The 18,673-nt window shown below is 37.5% G+C and overlaps 1 protein-coding gene across 1 annotated transcript; it reads right to left on the reverse strand.

Annotated features, from left to right (window-relative positions):
* Positions 1-1,467: 1,467 nt before the first annotated feature.
* Positions 1,468-13,545, reverse strand: LOC311090329 (uncharacterized protein; the record flags this gene model as incomplete). The annotated part of the gene is made up of 7 exons (XM_084125591.1): positions 1,468-1,488; positions 2,048-2,092; positions 2,257-2,384; positions 2,712-2,780; positions 7,211-7,279; positions 10,630-10,698; positions 13,494-13,545. 7 exons carry the CDS (start codon positions 13,543-13,545, stop codon positions 1,468-1,470), a joined length of 453 nt encoding a protein of 150 aa, XP_083981717.1.
* Positions 13,546-18,673: the final 5,128 nt, after the last annotated feature.

Genomic DNA, 18,673 nt, shown 5'->3' on the forward strand with positions numbered 1-18,673 from the left:
TATTTTTTAGTAATTCTATGAATTACACTGCGCAAACCAAAATATATATACCCACCGGATGAAGAAGGGTCGGCCTCCACAGAACATAAAATATTATTTTTATTTTATTTTTCGTGTTCGCATTTATGTAAAAAAAAAAAAACAATGTTACGGGCGTGACAGTTCTCCATTACGGACATGACTGCTCTGAAAGCGACTTTAAAAAAAATCACAGAGACCTCAAACAGAAAGCACAAAGCCTGTCTTTAAAGTGAATTTCGTTTTTTATTAATTGTATCTTAATTTTAATCAATGTGTTATCAACCAATTGCCTGGATTTAATAAATAATAAGTAAATATAGTAGAAAATAGATAATCAGGACACGGAGGCGCCGGCGAGTGAACTGGACTCTTGTCTCATAAATGAACCGAATCTCAGCGTAAGGCTACTTGCCTCACAGACCTGAGAAACATATAGAAAGCTTGAAATGTCTACTTTTAAACAGAACAATTCAAAACGAAAGAAAACAGACTGCTCTATGTAATCCGTGAAATATGCATTTCTCTTTGGCGCGTTCTGCGACGATCGCGACGCATCGTCAACTTCATCTTTGCAGTCGACACAGAAAACACTTGTTTATTAATAAACAATTAAAATGTCTCCTTGCTATATTTGACATATTCATAATCATTACTTTTGCTGGTTCTTTGTGACAGCTTTTAGATGCTTTATTCGCAGCGCCACCCACATGTTGAATGCGTCACCACCACATCAGCACCGAAAACATGATTTTTTTTCTAATCTAAAATCAAAAATCGTGATACGAACCGAATCGTAGGTTTGGTCTATCGTTACAGCCCTAGTAAGATGAGAAAGCAAGAGTTTATGGTTGTAAAAAAAAAACAAAAAAAAAACAATGGCTATCTGAACATCTTTGCCAAGCGCAAACCAGTACAGAAGTAGGCTAATCAATAAATTATCGGGGAGGGTCATGCCTTTTTCACAATCATTTTGGAGGGTCATAGAAAAATTTATTGCTGGCGAAGGGAGGGTCATGTATTTTTTGACTACAGATCTCAAAACTCCTCCGGTGGCCCCTTTAATAAAAAACGAACAGTCCCTTAAAGAATGAACAAAAAGGATGGCTAACCACACACTGATCCACTCAAGACTGGAAAAGTCTACTAAAACATTTTTATAAATTGCATTTTATAAACGGCACGATGCAATTTATAAAATAAAAAAAATGTTTTTGTAGACTTTCCAGTCTTGAGTGGATCAGTGTGCGGTTAGCCCCCCTTTTTATTCATTCTTCACTATTCAAAATAAGACCATTGTAAACACATCACACTTAAAACAGACCACATTTATACAGTTGTTAAAGGTCGTCCCTGCTCGATATGACAGTTTCACCTTACAAATTCTAAGTTCTGTCTTTATGTTGTCTGTTATTAAAATGCATTCAAATGCTACTTCGTTTGCTTATGTTACTGCTCATGTTTTCTGACCTGATATTAAGGATGAAAACACATCAAAATAACATTAAGCTAGCGACTACTTGTCGTGTGGCTGAGCAGTGTAGCGAAAGGTTAATCATATTATCCTTACTTGTATTGACATACAAAAAAACAAAAAGGGAAAACAGCTCTCAGACGGGAACCTACTCTCACCGTTCTCTTAAAGCAGTCGTTCATAGAGTTGAACGACACACATCACTACTGTTTCGCTGACGGTGTTTCATTTACTGTTGGTTATTAGGTTACCAATACCACGTCATCCATTTAAACAACCTGATGGAAATGCAACTAATTCACATTTTTTATTTGAAAATGATTTGCTTCACGTTTGGATGGAAACCCAGCTAATGAAAGTAATTTGTTTTTAAATTTGATGAAAAAAATCATCATTTAATAAAAAAATTTAAAAAAACTTTACATGAACTCTATAACCGATTCTTCTAGGCTTTGGGTGTGTAATTCAGTTATATCTCATACTATCTACATACCGCATTTAACAAACCAATTCTTGCTAGAGAATTTCATGAAGAATTAAGTCTTGTCAACTTACCGATGCTTCCCAAAGTCTGCACCTCTCAACAAATTTGATTTCAACCTAAAAAAATAAAGACAATATTTTGCACATGATCATCTACAGTCTTTCAATTTTTTAAACACTTTTTGATCAAAACTGTCAACGCTGATGTTTATGGCAAGACTCAAAGTTCACAGAAGAAAACAAGAGACAAAACGTTTGGTTATGGAGAAAGAGCAACATACTTTCAGGCCGTCTGATCTTCTAATTCCTTCATGTACACGATCACCATGTCTCAGTTCCTTTCCCACTTTATAAAGAGACTGAAAGTATATATGTTGCTGTGTCGGTTTATCAGGAAATATTAAGGTCACTGAAAAACACACAACAACAATGTGTTAACATACAGCATGAGACTGAACACACCAGTTGAGATCAGGTGAGGAGCCAGTTTGAGTGGAGATTACAAACAAAACCAGAACAACAGATTTAAATGGACATGAATCTAGTGGTATGTGATACGCAGGTTATATTTACCTCTACTATAAGTAAAAGTAGCATATATATTCTCATTAACGTAACTGTAGCAGCAGGGGGTTGTTGCTATATTGAATTGTCTCTAGAACTAAGGGTGTAGAAATCTCAGTTTACTCGCTACAAAAAACTAGACTACAGCACTGCAAGATAACTGGAGACTCACGGTCTGTTGGCTCTTCAGGTGCTTGTGGACGTTGCTGCGAATGCTCGCGGTCAGGCACAGAAGGATGCACTTTGAAAGCAAAGAATATTGATTAGAAACATTTTTTTTATCAGCACAGAATACAGCTGAATGATTAAAGTAAAACTGTCCTGATGTTTAAGTGAATAATAAGCAGGTTTAGCATTGAAGTTCAAGTTACTAGAAGAGTCACAGCCAACTTACAAGCACAGTGCTAATGCTGTGCTGCACAGAAGTCACACAGTAATCGTGTCTCCAGGGGTGGGCGATATGGCAAAAAAATCATATCACCATTTTTTTCAAGAAAATCATTATTCACGATTTAATCACGATTCTATTTTAAATTGGTTTTATTATTTTGCAAGTGACTGAGCATAACAGCAAAACTAATGTCCCTATTTTAAAAACAGAGCCTTAAAAGGTAACAACATATAAAATAAAAAAAATAAAAAAAATGGCAGACATTTGGTCCAAAGTAGCAAAGATAATAACCTTTGTCATTCTTTTTTTTTGTTATTAGAAAATATAAACAAAGATACACATTACATATATACAACTGAAATAAACAGTGGCTGTATATTTTCAGATACAGTAGGTGTATTTAACAGTAGCACTGAAGAAAGACATTAACAAATATAAAAATAAAACACTACATAGACTTCACTGTATAAATGATACATTGATTCTTATTAAAAGTTCTCAGTCAAGAGCAGTGAGTGATTTTCTCTTTGTTTTATTAACATTAAAAGGATAGTTCCCCTCAAATTGAAAATTGTCATAATTTCCTCTCAGTTACCCTAGTAATCCAGAATTCTCGTGAGAGCACAAGTTGAATTTGCTCAGCGAGTTACTCTGGTGTCGAGTAATGATGCTCATTAAATATGCCCTTGTATCCGAGCTGCACCAATCAAATCGGGTTATCTCATATACTGTAGGCGGGCCAGAGGCGAGCTAAACAGAAGACGACAGCGCTGTGACGTCACGTCGAAGTCATTAGTAAACATTGCAAGATGGCTATGGATGAACACCAGTTGTTTGAAACGACTTTGGCCGCTACAATGAACGAGTTAGACTTGGCTTTTTATCTAAAAGAGGAACAGAAGACGGCGGTCGAATCGTTCCTTTGCAAGAAGGACGTTTTTGCTGTTTTGCCGACCGGTAGCTAAGCGTATGGGGTTTATTGTTGTTATTGGTCATAGTGTTATCCAATAGCCCAGTTGCATGCAGTGAGATTTTCAAATGCACGCTTGGTGCCTCCCCTCGAGCTGGCCGATTTTCATTAGTCGACGCCAGACCGTTAATCTTTCAGATTTAGGTCTGGATTTCCAGGCTAATCTCAAGCTGTTTTAAACCCGAATAAATTTCTTTCTTCAGTTGAAAATAAAAGTTATTTTTAAGAATGTGGGTAACCAAACAGTTGCTGGTCACCAGTGACTTCCATAGTATAGTTTTTCCTACAAGACCAGCAACTGTTTGGATAGCCACATTCTTCAAAATATCTTATTTTGTGTTCAGCACAAGAAAGAAATGAATACAGGTCTGGAACAACATTAGAGTGAGTAAATAATGACAGAATTAAAATTTTTGGGTGAACTTTCCCTTTAAAGTGCCCCTATTGAGAATTTTTTTAAATTATGTAGTGTAACACAGCTCTAAGTGAATGAAAACATCCTGCAAAGTTTTAAATCTGGAAGTGCACCGTTTATAAAGTTATTGTCTTTCAAATGTAAGAGTTGACTCTGATTCAGTTAACTGAATCGTTTTTAAAAACTAATCCTAAGCCGTTTCATTGTGACGTCAAGACGAAACATTAGCATATTACCCACCCACTTATTGCGCACGCAAAGACACCAGGGAAAACTTAAAGTGGATACTGGACAGCATCATGTCAAGAAGACGCTGTGCTCTACAATGTGAAGGTAAAGCCAGTTTCTTTTCACTGCCCAAGGACGATCATGTGAAGAATCAGTGGTTAAAGTTCAAGTATGAGTGGAGATTACAAACAAAACCAGAACAACAGATTTAAATGGACATGAATCTAGTGGTATGTGATACGCAGGCTATATTTACCTCTACTATAAGTAAAAGTAGCATATATGTTCTCATTAACGTAACTGTAGCAGCAGGGGGTTGTTGCTATATTGAATTGTCTCTAGAACTAAGGGTGTAGAAATCTCAGTTTACTCGCTACAAAAAACTAGACTACAGCACTGCAAGATAACTGGAGACTCACGGTCTGTTGGCTCTTCAGGTGCTTGTGGACGTTGCTGCGAATGCTCGCGGTCAGGCACAGAAGGATGCACTTTGAAAGCAAAGAATATTGATTAGAAAATTTTTTTTTATCAGCACAGAATACAGCTGAATGATTAAAGTAAAACTGTCCTGATGTTCAAGTGGATAATAAGCAGGTTTAGCATTGAAGTTCAAGTTACTAGAAGAGTCACAGCCAACTTACAAGCACAGTGCTAATGCTGTGCTGCACAGAAGTCACACAGTAATCGTGTCTCCAGGGGTGGGCGATATGGCAAAAAAATCATATCACCATTTTTTTCAAGAAAATCATTATTCACGATTTAATCACTATTCTATTTTAAATTGGTTTTATTATTTTTCAAGTGACTGAGCATAACAGCCAAACTAATGTCCCTATTTTAAAAACAGAGCCTTAAAAGGTAACAACATATAAAATAAAAAAAATAAAAAAATGGCAGACATTTGGTCCAAAGTAGAAAAGATAATAACCTTTGTCATTCTTTTTTTTGTTATTAGAAAATATAAACAAAGATACACATTACATATATACAACTGAAATAAACAGTGCTGTATTTTTTCAGATACAGTAGGTGTATTTAACAGTAGCACTGAAGAAAGACATTAACAAATATAAAAATAAAACACTACATAGACTTCACTGTATAAATGATACATTGATTCTTATTAAAAGTTCTCAGTCAAGAGCAGTGAGTGATTTTCTCTTTGTTTTATTAACATTAAAAGGATAGTTCCCCTCAAATTGAAAATTGTCATAATTTCCTCTCAGTTACCCTAGTAATCCAGAATTCTCGTGAGAGCACAAGTTGAATTTGCTCAGCGAGTTACTCTGGTGTCGAGTAATGATGCTCATTAAATATGCCCTTGTATCCGAGCTGCACCAATCAAATCGGGTTATCTCATATACTGTAGGCGGGCCAGAGGCGAGCTAAACAGAAGACGACAGCGCTGTGACGTCACGTCGAAGTCATTAGTAAACATTGCAAGATGGCTATGGATGAACACCAGTTGTTTGAAACGACTTTGGCCGCTACAATGAACGAGTTAGACTTGGCTTTTTATCTAAAAGAGGAACAGAAGACGGCGGTCGAATCATTCCTTTGCAAGAAGGAGTTTTTTTGCTGTTTTGCCGACCGGTAGCTAAGCGTATGGGGTTTATTGTTGTTATTGGTCATAGTGTTATCCAATAGCCCAGTTGCATGCAGTGAGATTTTCAAATGCACGCTTGGTGCCTCCCCTCGAGCTGGCCGATTTTCATTAGTCGACGCCAGACCGTTAATCTTTCAGATTTAGGTCTGGATTTCCAGGCTAATCTCAAACTGTTTAAACCCGAATAAATTTCTTTCTTCAGTTGAAAATAAAAGTTATTTTTAAGAATGTGGGTAACCAAACAGTTGCTGGTCACCAGTGACTTCCATAGTATAGTTTTTCCTACAAGACCAGCAACTGTTTGGATAGCCACATTCTTCAAAATATCTTATTTTGTGTTCAGCACAAGAAAGAAATGAATACAGGTCTGGAACAACATTAGAGTGAGTAAATAATGACAGAATTAAAATTTTTGGGTGAACTTTCCCTTTAAAGTGCCCCTATTGAGAATTTTTTTAAATTATGTAGTGTAACACAGCTCTAAGTGAATGAAAACATCCTGCAAAGTTTTAAATCTGGAAGTGCACCGTTTATAAAGTTATTGTCTTTCAAATGTAAGAGTTGACTCTGATTCAGTTAAATGAATCGTTTTTAAAAACTAATCCTAAGCCGTTTCATTGTGACGTCAAGACGAAACATTAGCATATTACCCACCCACTTATTGCACACGCAAAGACACCAGGGAAAACTTAAAGTGGATACTGGACAGCATCATGTCAAGAAGACGCTGTGCTCTACAATGTGAAGGTAAAGCCAGTTTCTTTTCACTGCCCAAGGACGATCATGTGAAGAATCAGTGGTTAAAGTTCAAGTATGAGTGGAGATTACAAACAAAACCAGAACAACAGATTTAAATGGACATGAATCTAGTGGTATGTGATACGCAGGCTATATTTACCTCTACTATAAGTAAAAGTAGCATATATGTTCTCATTAACGTAACTGTAGCAGCAGGGGGTTGTTGCTATATTGAATTGTCTCTAGAACTAAGGGTGTAGAAATCTCAGTTTACTCGCTACAAAAAACTAGACTACAGCACTGCAAGATAACTGGAGACTCACGGTCTGTTGGCTCTTCAGGTGCTTGTGGACGTTGCTGCGAATGCTCGCGGTCAGGCACAGAAGGATGCACTTTGAAAGCAAAGAATATTGATTAGAAAAAAATTTTTTATCAACACAGAATACAGCTGAATGATTAAAGTAAAACTGTCCTGATGTTCAAGTGGATAATAAGCAGGTTTAGCATTGAAGTTCAAGTTACTAGAAGAGTCACAGCCAACTTACAAGCACAGTGGTCACACAGTAATCGTGTCTCCAGGGGTGGGCGATATGGCAAAAAAATCATATCACCATTTTTTTCAAGAAAATCATTATTCACGATTTAATCACTATTCTATTTTAAATTGGTTTTATTATTTTTCAAGTGACTGAGCATAACAGCCAAACTAATGTCCCTATTTTAAAAACAGAGCCTTAAAAGGTAACAACATATAAAATAAAAAAAATAAAAAAATGGCAGACATTTGGTCCAAAGTAGAAAAGATAATAACCTTTGTCATTCTTTTTTTTGTTATTAGAAAATATAAACAAAGATACACATTACATATATACAACTGAAATAAACAGTGCTGTATTTTTTCAGATACAGTAGGTGTATTTAACAGTAGCACTGAAGAAAGACATTAACAAATATAAAAATAAAACACTACATAGACTTCACTGTATAAATGATACATTGATTCTTATTAAAAGTTCTCAGTCAAGAGCAGTGAGTGATTTTCTCTTTGTTTTATTAACATTAAAAGGATAGTTCCCCTCAAATTGAAAATTGTCATAATTTCCTCTCAGTTACCCTAGTAATCCAGAATTCTCGTGAGAGCACAAGTTGAATTTGCTCAGCGAGTTACTCTGGTGTCGAGTAATGATGCTCATTAAATATGCCCTTGTATCCGAGCTGCACCAATCAAATCGGGTTATCTCATATACTGTAGGCGGGCCAGAGGCGAGCTAAACAGAAGACGACAGCGCTGTCACGTCACGTCGAAGTCTCTTCTATTGGAATTACTAACACACCTCTTAACTGGTTTCATTCATATCTTTCAGGCCGCACTCAGTTTATTCAGTTAAAATCATTCACTTCTCATTCTGTCCCTGTCATTACAGGTGTGCCCCAGGGCTCTGTTCTGGGGCCCCTACTGTTTATCATTTATCTTCTTCCCCTTGGTTACATCTTCCGTAAACATCAGATTAATTTCCATTGCTATGCAGATGACACCCAGCTCTATTTTTCAACCAAACCTAATTCCACACTTCCACCATCTTCCCTTACTAACTGTCTTCTTGACATAAAATCCTGGTTCACTTCAAACTTCCTTAAATTAAATGCCAATAAAACAGAATTGCTTCTTATAGGTACAAAATCAACATTAAACAAACTCCATAATTTTTCTATTCCCATTGATTGCTCCTTTATCTCTCCCTCCCCTCAGGTTAAGAGTCTGGGTGTCATCTTCGATAGCACCCTCTCCTTTACATCTCATGTTAATAATGTTACCCGGTCTGCTTATTATCATCTTCGTAATATCAACCGTCTGCGTCCTTTCCTTACGCCTCACTCCACTGCCATTCTTGTTCACAGCTTAGTCACCTCCCGTTTAGATTATTGTAATTCTCTTTTGTTTGGCCTTCCACATAAAACTCTTCATAAACTTCAACTGGTCCAAAACTCAGCTGCTCGTATCATTACTCGTACCCCTTCTATTCATCACATCACTCCTATTTTACAACAGCTCCATTGGCTCCCTATCATTTATCGTATCAACTATAAAATACTTCTCCTTACTTTTAAAGTCATTCATAATTTAGCCCCTTCGTATCTTTTTGATCTTCTCCATATACCTACACACGCTCGTACTCTTAGATCCTCTTCTTCTATTCATTTCACCGTTCCCCGTGTCCGCCTTGTTACTATGGGGAGTAGAGCTTTCAGCTGCTCTGCTCCTCAGCTCTGGAATTCGCTTCCACCGGACCTCCGTAATATTGATTCTCTTACACTTTTCAAATCCAAACTTAAAACTCATTTGTTTAGAATAGCGTACTCCCTTTGACCACAACTGCATTTTCTTTTAATTGTATTGTATCTCATTGTTTTTAAATATTGTTATTGTTGTTGATGATGATGTAAGGTGACCTTGAGTGTCAAGAAAGGCGCCTATAAATAAAATGTATAATAATAATAATAATTAGTAAACATTGCAAGATGGCTATGGATGAACACCAGTTGTTTGAAACGACTTTGGCCGCTACAATGAACGAGTTAGACTTGGCTTTTTATCTAAAAGAGGAACAGAAGACGGCGGTCGAATCGTTCCTTTGCAAGAAGGACGTTTTTGCTGTTTTGCCGACCGGTAGCTAAGCGTATGGGGTTTATTGTTGTTATTGGTCATAGTGTTATCCAATAGCCCAGTTGCATGCAGTGAGATTTTCAAATGCACGCTTGGTGCCTCCCCTCGAGCTGGCCGATTTTCATTAGTCGACGCCAGACCGTTAATCTTTCAGATTTAGGTCTGGATTTCCAGGCTAATCTCAAACTGTTTAAACCCGAATAAATTTCTTTCTTCAGTTGAAAATAAAAGTTATTTTTAAGAATGTGGGTAACCAAACAGTTGCTGGTCACCAGTGACTTCCATAGTATAGTTTTTCCTACAAGACCAGCAACTGTTTGGATAGCCACATTCTTCAAAATATCTTATTTTGTGTTCAGCACAAGAAAGAAATGAATACAGGTCTGGAACAACATTAGAGTGAGTAAATAATGACAGAATTAAAATTTTTGGGTGAACTTTCCCTTTAAAGTGCCCCTATTGAGAATTTTTTTAAATTATGTAGTGTAACACAGCTCTAAGTGAATGAAAACATCCTGCAAAGTTTTAAATCTGGAAGTGCACCGTTTATAAAGTTATTGTCTTTCAAATGTAAGAGTTGACTCTGATTCAGTTAACTGAATCGTTTTTAAAAACTAATCCTAAGCCGTTTCATTGTGACGTCAAGACGAAACATTAGCATATTACCCACCCACTTATTGCGCACGCAAAGACACCAGGGAAAACTTAAAGTGGATACTGGACAGCATCATGTCAAGAAGACGCTGTGCTCTACAATGTGAAGGTAAAGCCAGTTTCTTTTCACTGCCCAAGGACGATCATGTGAAGAATCAGTGGTTAAAGTTCAAGTATGAGTGGAGATTACAAACAAAACCAGAACAACAGATTTAAATGGACATGAATCTAGTGGTATGTGATACGCAGGCTATATTTACCTCTACTATAAGTAAAAGTAGCATATATGTTCTCATTAACGTAACTGTAGCAGCAGGGGGTTGTTGCTATATTGAATTGTCTCTAGAACTAAGGGTGTAGAAATCTCAGTTTACTCGCTACAAAAAACTAGACTACAGCACTGCAAGATAACTGGAGACTCACGGTCTGTTGGCTCTTCAGGTGCTTGTGGACGTTGCTGCAAATGCTCGCGGTCAGGCACAGAAGGATGCACTTTGAAAGCAAAGAATATTGATTAGAAAAAAATTTTTTATCAGCACAGAATACAGCTGAATGATTAAAGTAAAACTGTCCTGATGTTCAAGTGAATAATAAGCAGGTTTAGCATTGAAGTTCAAGTTACTAGAAGAGTCACAGCCAACTTACAAGCACAGTGCTAATGCTGTGCTGCACAGAAGTCACACAGTAATCGTGTCTCCAGGGGTGGGCGATATGGCAAAAAAATCATATCACCATTTTTTTCAAGAAAATCATTATTCACGATTTAATCACTATTCTATTTTAAATTGGTTTTATTATTTTTCAAGTGACTGAGCATAACAGCAAAACTAATGTCCCTATTTTAAAAACAGAGCCTTAAAAGGTAACAACATATAAAATAAAAAAAATAAAAAAATGGCAGACATTTGGTCCAAAGTAGAAAAGATAATAACCTTTGTCATTCTTTTTTTTGTTATTAGAAAATATAAACAAAGATACACATTACATATATACAACTGAAATAAACAGTGCTGTATTTTTTCAGATACAGTAGGTGTATTTAACAGTAGCACTGAAGAAAGACATTAACAAATATAAAAATAAAACACTACATAGACTTCACTGTATAAATGATACATTGATTCTTATTAAAAGTTCTCAGTCAAGAGCAGTGAGTGATTTTCTCTTTGTTTTATTAACATTAAAAGGATAGTTCCCCTCAAATTGAAAATTGTCATAATTTCCTCTCAGTTACCCTAGTAATCCAGAATTCTCGTGAGAGCACAAGTTGAATTTGCTCAGCGAGTTACTCTGGTGTCGAGTAATGATGCTCATTAAATATGCCCTTGTATCCGAGCTGCACCAATCAAATCGGGTTATCTCATATACTGTAGGCGGGCCAGAGGCGAGCTAAACAGAAGACGACAGCGCTGTGACGTCACGTCGAAGTCATTAGTAAACATTGCAAGATGGCTATGGATGAACACCAGTTGTTTGAAACGACTTTGGCCGCTACAATGAACGAGTTAGACTTGGCTTTTTATCTAAAAGAGGAACAGAAGACGGCGGTCGAATCGTTCCTTTGCAAGAAGGAGTTTTTTTGCTGTTTTGCCGACCGGTAGCTAAGCGTATGGGGTTTATTGTTGTGATTGGTCGTAGTGTTATCCAATAGCCCAGTTGCACGCAGTGAGATTTTCAAATGCACGCTTGGTGCCTCCCCTCGAGCTGGCCGATTTTCATTAGTCGACGCCAGACCGTTAATCTTTCAGATTTAGGTCTGGATTTCCAGGCTAATCTCAAACTGTTTAAACCCGAATAAATTTCTTTCTTCAGTTGAAAATAAAAGTTATTTTTAAGAATGTGGGTAACCAAACAGTTGCTGGTCACCAGTGACTTCCATAGTATAGTAAGACCAGCAACTGTTTGGATAGCCACATTCTTCAAAATATCTTATTTTGTGTTCAGCACAAGAAAGAAATGAATACAGGTCTGGAACAACATTAGAGTGAGTAAATAATGACAGAATTAAAATTTTTGGGTAAACTTTACCTTTAAAGTGCCCCTATTGAGAATTTTTTTAAATTATGTAGTGTAACACAGCTCTAAGTGAATGAAAGCATCCTGCAAAGTTTTAAATCTGGAAGTGCACCGTTTATAAAGTTATTGTCTTTCAAAAGTAAGAGTTGACTCTGATTCAGTTAAATGAATCTTTTTAAAAACTAATCCTAAGCCGTTTCATTGTGACGTCAAGACGAAACATTAGCATATTACCCACCCACTTATTGCGCACGCAAAGACACCAGGGAAAACTTAAAGTGGATACTGGACAGCATCATGTCAAGAAGACGCTGTGCTCTACAATGTGAAGGTAAAGCCAGTTTCTTTTCACTGCCCAAGGACGATCATGTGAAGAATCAGTGGTTAAAGTTCATCTTTACCACGATACCACAGCAGTATAATCCTAAACTTTTGCTGTGTTCCCTTTATTTTACTGACGACTGCTTCTCAAATCTCGGAGTTCAATGCAGTATTTGCAAAACGCTTGTGCTTGAAAGACCCCCGAGGTCATTTTTTTGGTCCTTATGGGGGGTCCCTTGATGCTTATGGGAGGTTTTTCAGGAAAAACTGAAAACTGAGTGCAGAGACGAGCGAAGAAGAGAGTAGTAAGTATGTTTTAATCTCATATCACCTCTGTTATAGAGATTTTTGAGGCCTATTGAAAGGTGATTGACAGTTAGGAAAATGTTAGCAACGTGTCTATTTCAGGTCTCTAATTTGTGCTGCCTTTGAGTCATTCATGTAAACATCTGTTTTTTTAATTGTTTTTTTTTTTTGATAAAGCTGCAAGTCACGTGTCTTAGTTGTCCTGGCATACAATATTTTGCACAACCTCTAGGTCAGTGGTTCTCAATTCCAGTCCTCGTGACCCACTGCTCTGCACATTTTGTATGTCTCTCTTATCTGACACACTCAGTTCAGTTCATGGAGTCTCTCCTAATGAGCTGATGATCTGGTTCAGGTGTGTTAAATAAGGGAGACATACAAAATGTGCAGAGCAGTGGGTCACGAGGACTGGAATTGAGTACCACTGCTCTAGGTGAAGATAGTGCATGTTAGCATGAGCACAACTGATGCTTTGCACGTGACGTCACAAGTACTGGCTGGCGGGCAAGAACGTCGTTCTCCAGCAACGAAACCCAGTAAACTAATCAAGGGTCGCCAGTTTTACTATACAAAAGTTGGTGTTTTGAGGTGTAAATGACAGATAGTTGTTGCCAGATAGTTGTTGTGCAATTGGATGCACTAACCGCAGATGAGATAAGCAACCTTCACAGTATACACGTCTGTGCAAATTACCATCAAAGGTAATTTCAACATTTGTTTGAATACAATGGGTGTATGATCATGTAATTAATCGTGTCTTTAAGTTACTGTAGTTTTGTCAATGAACACCACCAGTATTCACCAGCTGGTGCGGCGAGTCAGCTGTTTGTGTTATGAGTCTAAGCTAGACTAACTGTACATTCACACCGCCGCCGGCGAGAGCGGCAAAATTCATGGAAAATTAATGATTTCCGGGCACTTTGACGCTCTCGCCGGTGGCGGTGTGAACGTACAGTAACAGCTGTCGTCTTTTGCTAACAATAACAGAAGTGTGTGATAGGTTGTTTTGAGGTTTGCGATATCTATGATTTTCAATGAGAACCAGAGATGACCCAACAGTAGAGCTAGATTATTTACGGAGGAATTATTACTGCTCGATTATCTTAAAAAAAACTTGTCTGCTTTACACAATTTAGCTACCTTGGAGTTAATCCTAGTCCATAGTTATGCAGCTAGCTCGCTAACAGACTTGATAGCTACTAGAAAGTCCTGGAACTACAGGACTCAACGTAGAAAATACCCGTTTGTTGCCCGCCAGGTATCCGTGGTAATCACGTGACTGCAAAGTATCAATAGACACTGATGGAAAATACCCTAGGTTTAAAAAACCCACAATTAACAATATACAACATACCCTCTAATACTCGCAGGTTGCTTTATTGCTGCAAATAACTATATCAGTGACTTTTTGGTTGAACTTTGCTCACTCTAAAGGCTGATTTATTCTTCTGCGTCGGACCTACGCCGGAGCCTCTACGCTGTAGGCAACGCGTTGGTTTTCATTTATACTTCTGCGTCGTTGTCCGCGTTCTCACACACAGAGGGAGCATGTGAAACCCGAGGGAGCGGTCCTAGCAAACCAATCACAGCGCTTGCGTCCGCGTAGAGTTGACGCGTTGTTACATTTTTGGAGAGGTGCACGTCAGGGTACGCTGAAAGGTACGCGCGCTACACACAGCCTACGACGTAGCTACGGCGTAAGTTCGATGCAGAAGTATAAATTGGGCTTAAAGGGATAGTTCACCCAAAAATGAAAATTCTGTCAGTAATTACTCACCCTCATGTTGTCCCAACCCCGTAAGACCTTCGTTCATCTTCGGAACACAAATTAAGATATTTTTGATTAAATCTGAGTGATGTCTCACTCCTCCATAGACTTCTAAGTGATTGAAACTTGCTGGCCCAGAAAAGTTATTAAAGAGATCGTTAATATAGTCCAAGTGACTACAGTGGCCTAATCTTAAGTTTATAAAGCGACGAGAATACTTTTTGTGCGCTAAAACAAACAAAAATAACGACTTTATTCCACTTTTCATTTCCTTCTCTCTGGGCGTCGAGTCTTTTCGCGTAGTGTTTAAAGCGTAGCGCGTCTGTGTTGCACGTCACCACGTAGGCTCACTATTGGCCGACGCCGGTCATGTGTGATACGTGGTGACGTGGTGACAGGATTTTGATGCAAGATGAAAAAATGATGCTGAAAATTGGACAAGTCAGAACAGTCACATGCCTTGATCAAACAGGTTAACAATCCTCACATAAACCCATAAAAAAACAACTCGCATATCATTTTTACCTGTGCCCTTCCTGTCTAACAGGTAGGACATATACAGAAACTGAATAAAGTTATCAAACAGTCTGCGCTGCATTAATTATAAACTAGTGCAAAATGCCCGTGCAAAATTCCCTTTGTTCTTTGATTAACTTTAGCAACAGATATAATTAGTGTCCCTTTAAGACCAGCCGCTGCTAACAGAGACGCGGATCTCACACGCGCCTCATTCTCTCACGAGTCACAACTCTTCACGTTCATCATAAGACTGCTCTTATGTTATGAAGATACTCGACAAAAATACATTTTGGCATAATTGTGTGTGTTACTGTTCGTTCAAGAACTGAAAATTCAGCTTTGCATCACAGCAATAAATGATAATTTAAAGTATAATAAATTGAAAACCAATTATTTTAAATTGTAATAATATATCACAATCATAGACTGTAAAAAAATTATCACAATATTAAATTTTTTTTCTGTATTTTTGATCAAATAAATGCAAGCTTGATGAGCAGAAGAAACTTTTTTTTTGAAACATTAAAAATAGTAATGTTTCCAAACTTTGTAGAAAGATATATATATTAAATATATCTTTTCAATTAAATTGTTTAAAAAAATGATTTATAATAACTTTGTTTTAAACTTTGAAACGTTCCAAAACACGGAAGTAGCGCAATGCCTTGCTATGCCCACTTCCGGCATCAGACTATTAGGCTGGCGCTGTCGTCCTCACACTGCTATGACGTATGGTTCTGCGGTTCTGCAGTGAGACCTATCTCGCATTTTGCGTCATATAATTGCGTAGGCTTGACATCACGATTGCGAAATGATTAATCGTGAAGCACTAGTTGAGGTTATTTTGATTAAGATAAAACAAACATAAAATCTCACAGCATTAGCTATAAAATGGAGTTTGCAAGCCTATGAACAGTGGAGGAAAACTAGCACTGGCTTTTGGGTAATAGATAAATGTGACCCTGGACCACAAAACCAGTCTTATGTGTATTTTTTTTTTTTTTAATTGAGATTTATACATCATCTGAAAGCTGAATACATAATCTTTCCATTGATGTATGGTTTGTTAGGATAGGACAATATTTGGCGAGATACAACTATTTGAAAATCTGGAATTTGAGGGTACAGAAAAATCGAAATATTGAGAAAATCGCCTTTAAAGTTGTTCATTTCTATTGGTGATAGTGCTGCATCCATTCACAAAAATAAATGTTTTATATATTTAAGGTGGGAAATTTACAAAATATCTTCATGGAACATGATCTTTACTTAATATCCTAATGATTTTTGGCATAAAAGAAAAATCTATAATTTTGACCCATACAATGTTTTTTTGGCTATTGCCACAAATATACCCGTGCAACATAAGACTGGTTTTGTGATCCAGGGTCACAAATGTAAAAAAAATTCGATTCGTGGCGTTTGAGAATCGATTTTGAATCGACCACATTTTAAAAAACGATTAATCGAAAAAAAATCTATTTTTTGCCCAGCCCTAGACAATACTATTATAGTATTAAAATAATAGACAATAAAATAAATGGAGTTTCTCCATCTAAAGTCATTAGAAATTAGAATATTTAAACCAGAAAACAGAATTATGCCTAATTATGGCAAGTCAGAAAGAAATCCTTTACAAATCCATCAGAATTTTAAAAAAAGCAAATCTAAAAATTAATCGGAGTCTGAAAGTAGAAGGACTGATTCAGAAACATCAGGCTGAAACGGACATGAATCAGAGTGGTTATAACTAAACTAGAGACTCACCGTCTGTCGTGTCTGGTGTTTTAAACCAGTCATGAGCTAAAATGTTACTTAAGATGATCCCTGACTCTTTGTCATGAAGTTTCTGAAGTAGATCCAGGCATTCTGTAGAAGTTTTCAGAAGAGAGCTGATTAGTCCAGTTTGATTTTGAGATTTGATTTTTAGTTTATGTAAGGTAATATTGCTGTTAATCAGTGGAGGGTTTTGTTGTGCCCAGGAGTAAATAAAAAAGACATGAATTTTCTTTTATTCCACGTGCTCTTAAGCTGTTTTATAAAAAAATTAGGTTTTTTTCTATGAAGCCTGATGTATTCCAGTTTTTTGTGCATCTGTTTTACTCTACCTGGTTGGTTGGTTTATTTTTATTTATTTAAATGAGGTATATAAGGTTGCCTTGATTATGTGTTCTGTTTGATACATTTCAGGGTTTTGTTATTCAATATCCTGCCTTGTCAAACTCTAAATAAAACTAAACTAAACTAAACTTAATATGTCATTCTCTGGATTCATTGCTAAACATTCACTGTCAATCCGCTGTGTTTTACACTTTGCTTATTTGTCATCAAGGTAATTTTACTGTCACTTGTGTAAGAGCTTTACATGTTTTCAAGCAATGCTATTTCCATTTCGTTCTTGTTTTTAGTCTCACCTTTGGACAAGCTTGTATTTTTCCAACAAAGCAATCCTCCTTTGACCATCCCCTTCAGCACACGGTATAAGCCTTCATTTGTTGCCATTAAAGCATCTGTTCTCTTCAGTGCTCTTTCTGGATGCCGGAATCTACCCTCCATTGCTGTAAGGAGTAAGGTTTCAGTTTTTAGTAAAACGCCCTTATTTCCTGTGCATAATAAATCAGTGACTTGTGCTCGAAAAGCAAACTCACGTATTTCAATGAGGGACAGTGCTTTGAAAAAGCTGGTTAACTTGATCTGCATGGTGTATGAGTTGATGAGTACTTTCTTCAGGCTTATGTCATTATGATAAACACCCTGTTCACTGCAGTACTGTAACGCAGCGACGAGTTTCTGCATGATGTCTTTTGCTTCTGCTTTTGCCCAGCACATTGTCAGCACAACTATGAGGCCAGACATCATTCTAGTCTCAGAGAGCACCAAGAATATAATCATCATGGAGCTGACCGTGCCATGGGAGGACCGCTTGGGAGAAGCCCACGAAAGAAAGATGACCAAATATGAACAGTTGGTCACAGACTGCCGAGCACAGGGCTGGAAGGCGAGATGCATGCCTATCGAGGTTGGCTGCAGAGGATTTGTGGGGCGCTCCCTCCACAAAGCCTTTACTGCGCTGGGCATTGCAGGAACAACAAGGAGCAGGGCCATCAAGAACACCACCGATGCAGCCGAGAAAGCCTCGAGATGGCTCTGGATCTGTAGAGGAGCACCATGGGGGCAAGCGAGTGCTACCTGAACACAAGTCGCGGTCTGATCAGCCGTGGCTGGGTCGCCTGGGCGAGGGTGTCTGATGTTGAAAGACCCGAAACACCCGAGGACCCCAGGTTACATCACTGATGATGTGTTCAGGTGCATCTGAAGATGTGTTTCAAGAAGGTGGGAAATTTACAAAATATCTTCATGGAACATGATCTTTACTTAATATCCTAATGATTTTTGGCATAAAAGAAAAATCTATAATTTTGACCAGAAAGAGAGAGAGCTTCGTTCATTGCCAACCCCTTTGGCTTCACTAAACAGCTCCTGGGACAGAAGCGTGACGGAAAGTTGCTCTGTTCAAAAGAGGAAATTGACCAGCAT

This window comes from Abramis brama (assembly GCF_963993115.1).
Source record: "Abramis brama genome assembly, chromosome: 10".
NCBI classification, from domain to species: domain Eukaryota; kingdom Metazoa; phylum Chordata; class Actinopteri; order Cypriniformes; family Leuciscidae; genus Abramis; species Abramis brama.